This window comes from Rattus norvegicus, chromosome 5, assembly GCF_036323735.1.
Source record: "Rattus norvegicus strain BN/NHsdMcwi chromosome 5, GRCr8, whole genome shotgun sequence".
NCBI classification, from domain to species: domain Eukaryota; kingdom Metazoa; phylum Chordata; class Mammalia; order Rodentia; family Muridae; genus Rattus; species Rattus norvegicus.
Genome location: NC_086023.1, coordinates 65,425,001 through 65,432,841, shown reverse-complemented (window position 1 = coordinate 65,432,841; position 7,841 = coordinate 65,425,001). Strand labels below are relative to the sequence as shown.

General features: G+C 53.6%; 1 protein-coding gene across 1 annotated transcript; it reads right to left on the bottom strand.

The window, feature by feature from the left end:
• Positions 1-4,403: 4,403 nt before the first annotated feature.
• Foxe1 (forkhead box E1) lies at positions 4,404-7,212 on the bottom strand. The gene has a single exon (NM_138909.2). The coding sequence runs from the start codon at positions 6,617-6,619 to the stop codon at positions 5,507-5,509; it is 1,113 nt and encodes a 370-aa protein (NP_620264.1). The 5' UTR covers positions 6,620-7,212; the 3' UTR covers positions 4,404-5,506.
• Between the last annotated feature and the right edge of the window lie 629 nt (positions 7,213-7,841).

The window sequence follows — 7,841 nt, the reverse complement described above, 5'->3', positions numbered from 1 at the left end:
GCTTACCCTGTACCCAAGAATGACTTTGAACGTCTGACCCTCCTATCTTTACCTCCTTAAGGCTGGGGGTGCAGGTTTGTACTCCACACCTGGTATCTAAGGTACTGAGGAGGGAACCCAGGCTTCCTGCACACCGGCAAGCACTCTCCTCATGGAGCCACTTCTCCAGTTTCACCTCTTGACTTTTCCAGGCTGTTCTCTGCACCATTTGCTTTGAGAAACTCTGCTCCTCACCCCATGATTCTGAGTTTTTTAGCCAGCCAATGGTTATCTTTTCAGCCCATACAACGAAGGCCTTACCAGGGAAGTCTCCAGCCCTGAAAATTGCCTTTATTTTAATTCAACAACCCTCACCACTCTCCCACCCCCTGCCACAGCTGATCACTTCTCCCTTCATAGTTTTCTTTTAGGATGATGGCCAGACAAAGTGTCCCTTGCTCAGATACCAATGGCAGTGAAAGGTCTTGTGGGACAGTCTGAAGCACCTCTAGGCTCTACAGAATGCACACGTGTGGTCGTCCCTGCCGATCCCCATACTTACGAGTGCATGTGAGCACAGAGATGTGTGAGCCCAGTCTCTGTCCGTATGCTGCAATGTAATCCTGGGACAGCATTGTCCCAGGCTGTCCTTCCTAGCCATCAGAATTGCTTTCCATCAAGGGGTCATCATCCCCCCCAACTCCATACATTTTGTCCTGGCTATGTCCATCCAAAGAAAGAAGATGGCCACTGAAGCCCAAGTGTCAGAAGTGCCCTAAGAAGAAAGTTGCATTTTTAAAAAAGTTGCATTGATGTGTTTTGACTGTGTGCACGAATGTCTCTGTGAAGATCCCAGAACTGGAGTTACATATGGTTGTGAGCTGCCATGTGGGTGGTAGGAATTGAACCCAGGCCTCTGGGAAGGAGAGCCAGTGAATGCATCACTGAGCCATCTCTCCATCTCCAAACATTGCCTTTTTAATATATCAGTTGTATTATATTATATAGTGATTTGCTTGCACATATGACTATCCACCATGTGCGTGCGTGCCTTGTGCCCATGGCAGTCAGAAGAGGACATTGGGTCCCTTAGAACTGGCGTTATAGACAGTTGTGAGCTGGCATGTGGGTGCTGGGAATCAAACCCAGGCCCTCTGTTAGAACAGCCAGTGCTTTTTTTTTTTTTTTTTTTTTTTGGTTCTTTTTTTCGGAGCTGGGGACTGAACCCAGGGCCTTGCGCTTCCTAGGCAAGCGCTCCACCACTGAGCTAAATCCCCAACCCCACAGCCAGTGCTCTTAACCTCTATGTCTTTAGCTTATAAATAAATCGGTTTTGAAAAGATGTGTTCAAGTATATCCCTGGCGAATGTCACTGCCAGCAGTGCATCTGGAAATACAGAGTGGGTGCACAAAGGTCAGAGCACCCAGGGAAGGAGGTGCCATGTCTTGTCCCTCCTGGCCCCTTTTCTCTCTACAGCCAGTACCACAAGGCAGGGGCAGCTGTAGTGCTCTGTAAGTTCTTGGTCTGAAATTGGGCTGCTGGAAGCTATTTTTTTGGGAGGGGGGTGGAGGTGTCTCTGCTCTTATTAAAGTAAAATAGTTTCTTCTTTTTTCAAAGTTCTCTCAGTTAGGGTATTTGAGCCCATGACAGCTTGTTGAAAGACAGGTTCTGGTCCAGTGGGATTCACTGGGACCTGAGCTCATGCACTTTTAGCAGGGGGAAAGGGGTGGAGGGCGGGGGACAGAGAATGGGAGTTGTGCTCAAGAAGCACTGACTTTTAGTGGGAAACACCGAGGGCTCCTTCCACCTCCCAGAAGTACACTCCGAATTCAAATGACCAAGGCAAGAGGAGTTAGAGAACAGGGAGCAGAAGGGACCTGTACCTAGTTTTACTAATGGTTGAAACTGAGGCCTACTGGTGTGAGATGGACCACAATTGAAAATCACGCAGCAACTCAATTCCAGGCACACCCTGGAGCTCAGAGGCTCCAATCCCAGGCTCATGGCTTCCACACATGCACTGAGGAATGCTCACCGGACTGCACCTGCAAACAAATACACAGTGCACACTAGGATCTCCTCACACACATCCACACCAACAAAAACATCAGGCAGAAACACAAGGGGAAAATCAAGATTCTGGTCTCCTACATTGGGAAAACAAGACAAAACAAAACAAAACAAAACAATCTACAGTAGGAACTGCCAGGTTAACTGTGGGCCAACTTTAGGTGTCTCTGTGCTCTTGTCTGTTCTGGTGCTTTGTTTTGTTCTTGAGACAGTCACGGATTCCAGGCTGCCTTGGAACTCACCGTGGCCCAGCCTCCTAAATGCTAGGATTACATGTATGAGCCACTAGGTTCTTTTTCTTTCTTCCTCTTACGTTTTTTCTTCAGAAAATGAAGAAATATTCTGATTTTATAATAAAAACTAATTTTATTAAAAACAATTTTGCACAAACTTCGGAGAACATGGGAGCGTACTTTAGTAAACTGCACTCACAAGTAGAGATTGGAGGAGATGGGCTTACTTTTACTCTTCTGGGCTACCACGGGGAGGAGAGGCACGGGCAAGGCCACGGTCCTCAGCGTTCTTAACCTCCCTCCGCAGAGCTCTAGCGGTTGGTGTCTTTCGGCTCCTGAGGAAGGAAGCGCTCTAACCTTACTAAACTACCCAGGGCGAAGTCTGCTTTTGTTGTTTCCTCAGCTTAATTGCAAAGCAAAATTGATTTGAAAGAAAAGAAATGTTACAGCTCCGGGGCGAATTCTAACGAGCCTTGGACAATTAAGGAAAAGCTTCAAATTACCCGCAGCGCTTTCACGACTCTGGGGTGCTAGGCCTGCTGACCTACCTGCAAGCTGACTTTGTGTGCCCCCACAGAAAGAGGGGAAGGAGAGAAAATAAACTCAACACCCTCAATGGGAGTCGGAGGTCTGAGCCCACAGATTTGGAAGAGTGCTGGAATGTTCTCACAGGAGAGCATCCTGCCACCCTGCTTCTCTGGGTGTCCCACGGGACGCACGCGGCCCACAGGAGGTGTGTAAGGGCTGTTGTGGCCCTCAGCCCACGGTCCCAGTCTTCCAGGATCCTTACACCCGTCCCGCGGGCCGCAGTCCCACACACGCAGTTCCCTCAGAGTTGCCTCTCTCTTGAACGCTGACTCTTCCCATGGCCAGCGTCTCAGCAAACGCCAAAGCCCACGCGGCAGGATGCGAAGACTCAGCCTTCCGGTCCTCTTCTTTCGCCCGTTTTATAACATCAGGGCGCTCCAAGTTTCTGATAAGGCAGGTTTTTGCCCCCCACCCATACCGATTGTAAACGAGGTTTACTTCCTCTTCTCATGCATCTCTTTCCCTTTCCTTTAACTTCTGGAAGGTCTGGGGTAGCAATCACAAAGTCCCATTTTGTAAATGAGAGAACCCTGGAAAAAAGATTGTCTTAACGTTAATGTTGTGTTGTCAAGGCACCCAATTTGAGAATCAGGGTAGAAGGCTCGATTCCGGAACTAAGATGGGCAAACACTGCTCCTTTTTAGCCCGGAGAACATGCTAGGGCTGATGGTCAACTTTCAGTTTTCAGAGGTAGACAAGGTTCCAGACCTTCCCGTAGTCTAGCACCCAGAACCCTCACCCCCATACCTGGAAGAGCCCATCTGAAGAGGAAGGGACCTCAGTATCTGAGTCCGGAGTTACAGGGCTGAATGCCATCTGCCTCCAAATGGTCATCTACCATTACAAAGCTAGGAAAGGCTGCTGAGCACGTGAGTACAGCTAGACCAAAGATGCTAGCTAGAGCTGTAAATTAGCACAGCTCCAACATCCAACATAAAAGAAAACGGCAGCATTTTAATGGTATCTGTCTTGAGTATGTGGAAACTGTATTTCAGATATATTGAATTAAATACAATCTACTATTACAACTAATATCTCCGTTTATTTTTATTTTTAATTAATGTAGCTACTAGAAAAATTTAAATCACACTTGTGGCTTCTACTGTATTCTTATCGGAGGTGTGATTTAGTTTAATGCTCCTGATAGGAACCAATTTCACACATCTTTGTGAACTTTGTGAACGGGATAGAAAGTCTCTGTGTCTCTGTCTCTGTCTCTCTCTCTCACACACACACACACAACTACCAGTGCTTTCCTGGCATCTTTTCACAGCTGATCTCTTCTTTACCAAGCTAAAGACACAGAAAGAGGCCGAGTTTCTCCTGTTCATTGTCGCTTGCTCAGCTTTTTAAAATTATTATTAAATCAGTCCGTCTAAAAACCCTGGTCTGTCTGAAGGAGGGGAGTGGAGCCCCTCTTCAACGCTAGATAATTTTTTTTTCTAAAATAAAAACTTCTCAAGAGAAAGATGGAGACATGTTGGATATGTTTCCTCTGACGTTGAATTTTAATTTCTGTGAACCTGCTGCCTAAAACAAACAAGATACAGAATGAAATAAAAAATTAAAAAAAGATCTCTTTGTTAACCATCTAATTTATTACTTTTCCTTTTTGTTCGAGGAGGGCGCCGAAGAAGGAGCGCACAGGAAACAGAACAGACAGACCCAGTTAAGGAAAGTCTCCCCACCTACATTCTTATCAGAAAATCAGATTTTTGACTGGGTAGTCACTGCTGCGGAATGACCAATCTCTCTCTCTCTCTCAAAACAACAACAACAACAAAAAAATCAATAATTAAGGCACAATCTCTACTTGGAGCCAGTCCTGGGACTTTGGGTTAAATACTTGCCAATGTTCTGTTCCCATTCCTGGATGGCCTTCTGTCATGGCTACTGGGAAGCCCTAGGTGGTTGACCAATGCTGCCAAATATGGAAGGTTGGCACCCAAGATAATGGGAGGGGGTTTAAAAATGAGACGGCGGAATCGCACAGTTCTGTATAACAGACAGACTCAAAATTCAGGTGTTAGGGCTGGATCACACCGAGGAATTCTCAGTTACGATTGCGACCCAGGCTTGTGACTCTCAGAGGCAGGGAAAACTAATCCAGCTGAACCGAACTAATTTTTAAAAAGCAACTCTTTTTGCAAACTTGCTCTCACTTTAATTATAAAGGCACTGTCCGAGCCTTTTATTTGGGGTACGGTAGTCAAAAGTTAAGAGGCGAACGTGTAAAAAGCCCGAGTTTAGCCCAGCATAGCACACGCTGAAGCCATACGACTCCACCACAGTTCAGGATTCTAGATTCTGGTGTGGGCAACGACGCAACACTCCACCCTTTACAGCCTAGGGCTCTCCCTAGTAGAATGGCGGAAAGGCATGCTCTTTGGAGCTTCGCATCATCGAGGGTCCCCTGTGTCAGCCCAAACGTGGCTATGGCCTCCCTACGTCCGCCCACGTCCAAAGCAAATCCGGTCTGTGAACAGGGCAAGACACCGAGCCTCCGCGACCCTCGGAGCCCTCGCACACTCGTGAGTCTCAGTCCGATACACTTTTAGTCCTGTCCACCGGTCCCGGGGGATTTACATCTTTCAGAACGTGCCGGAGTCAGTGAGGTTTTGTGCCTACCCCCGGCTCACATGGCAGACACGAACCGATCCACCGCGCCGGGGTAGGCGGTGGCGTGGCGGGAGTGATAGGCACCTCCACCACCGGCTCCGAGTTGCCCACTGGGATTATAGCAGGGCCCCAGCGCCGCTCCGAACTGGCCAGGAGACGTGCGCCCGTAGAAGTCCACCGTGGCCTCCACGCCGCCGCTGCCTCCTCCCGCGGTGGGCGAAGTGGGTCCGGCCAGACGGCCCGCAGCAGCGGCGAAGAGCGCGCTGCTCGCCCCTTGCGGGTACGCGCCGTCGGGGCCCGCGTAGGCAGCGGCATAGGCAGCCGGGTTGACCGGCCGCGCGCCCGTGCATACCGCGGGCTGGAAGCTCCCTGTGCCCGGCGCGCCCGCCGCAGCCGCGAAGGCGCACGAACCTCCGGCTGCTGATGGTGCGGGGCCCAGATCCGGGCTGAGCGGCCGCTCGGGAACCAAGCCGAAGACCCGGCAGGGCCCGGGCGACGCTGCGGGGTAGTAGACCGGCGGGGGTGCGGCGAGCGGCGGCGCGTAGCCCGCATAGACGGCTCCCGGGTAGGCCGGCCTCGCGGCAGGCACGGCACCCGGGAAGATGGCGGCGGCGGCGGCGGCGGCAGCAGCGGCTGCATCATGCATGTACGCCGGGTAGGTGGACAGGTCCGAGCGCTTGAAGCGCTTGCGCCGGCGCAGGAAGCTGCCGCTCTCGAACATGTCCTCGGCGTTGGGGTCGAGCGCCCAGTAGTTGCCTTTGCCCGGGCGGCCCGCCTCGCGCGGGATCTTGAGGAAGCAGTCGTTGAGGGTGAGGTTGTGGCGGATGCTGTTCTGCCACTTCTTGGGGTTGTCGCGGTAGAACGGGAAGCGCTCGGTGATGAACTTGTAGATGCCGCCCAGAGTCAGGCGGCGCTCGGGCGCGTGCGCGATAGCCATCGCGATGAGTGCGATGTAGCTGTACGGCGGCTTCCCCCGCTGCAGGGGGCGCTTGCGTCGCCGTCCTCCGGCGCCGCGACCCGCCACCTCCGCCGGGACCCCCGCGCCCGCCGCCGCCTCACCGCGCTCTTCCTTCACGGCCGCCAGCGCCTCGGGCTGCGGCGGGGGCGGCGGCGCGCTCTCGGCTGTCATGGCGCCGCGGTCCCCCGTACCCCCCGTCGTCTGCAGCTGCGGACGGCCGCGCCGGCCCCAGATCCCGAACCCCGAGAGCCGACTCTGCCGGGGCTTCGCGGCTGGCACGGAGAGCACTGAGAGCAGGGGACTTCGGGGTCTGGAGCGCGGCGTCCACCGACGGCTCCTGCGGGGCACGGGCCAGAGGGTCCTTGAAGTTCTGGTGCCAAGAGATCAGGGGGTCCAGAGGTGGCTCGGAGGCTCGGGTGGTGGCAACTGTTTGGGAGTTCCTGCGGGTCCGAGGATGACTGTCGAGGCGGTGCGCGTAGAGGAGGCTGCGGGCTGGGGTCTCGTGCAGGAGCAGTCAGTGGGGGAAACGTACACCCCTGCGGTGGCCGCCCATGCCGCACCTCTGCGGTGAAGATACAGCCCAAGCGGAGGGCAGAGAGGCGAAGCCAGTGGCGAGGCGGGCGAGTGGGCCGGGCCGGGTGGCGAGCAACTGCTCCGCTCTGCCGCCCTGGACTCCAGCCCCGAGTACCGCCGGCGAGGCGCTCTCCTGCACACACCTGGGCCAGCTCCTCCCTCCGCTGGCTTCGCCTCCTTAAAGGCGCCAGCAAACGCGGGGCGTAGCCGGTTCCTTGCCCGCCCCCCGACTGCCGCCCCCACCCCCGCGGCTGGCACACCTCCCCAGGTAGCGGCTGAAGCTCCACAACGTCAGAGTGGGGTGGGCGCCTGGAGGTGCGGGGGCCGGGCCCCCTCTGCGCGCCAAGCCGGAGACTGAGGCTCCAGGACTCCAGGAGCTCGCCCCAGCGCTCCTGAATTATGGCCTGTCTTCTGCAGAAAGTTGGGAAGAGGGCTCACTGCATTTTCTTGTCCAGAGAGGGTAAGAACTGGACGAGGGTGGGGTGCGTTTAATTATTGTGGGGAGGAGAATAGGAAGTTCTTGGGATTCTTTCCAAGAACCAGGTTTAGGTTACCTGGCCCAGTCTCTGGTCCAGTTCTTTTTCAGAGAAGGATTCCCAAGTCCGCAGCAGCTTCGCTGCTCTCAGGAGCCTGCAGCCTGCGTCTGTTTTAGAATGCGCTTCCCAGCTAGTGGTGAGGTAGTGCCACAGGCAGTCGCTTTACCCGGTTCCTGGGCTGTCCCGACGTTTTTTCTTTTTTCTTTTTTTAATCTCAGGAGTTGTGCAGGGAAAGCCTCCCCACCTGATCGCGGTCGTTAGGTGGCTTGGGACCCTTCTCCATA

Bases quoted from the DNA above. Each gene is read 5' to 3' on its own strand.
- Foxe1 (NM_138909.2), bottom strand. From the start codon at position 6,619: ATGACAGCCGAGAGCGCGCCGCCGCCCCCGCCGCAGCCCGAGGCGCTG.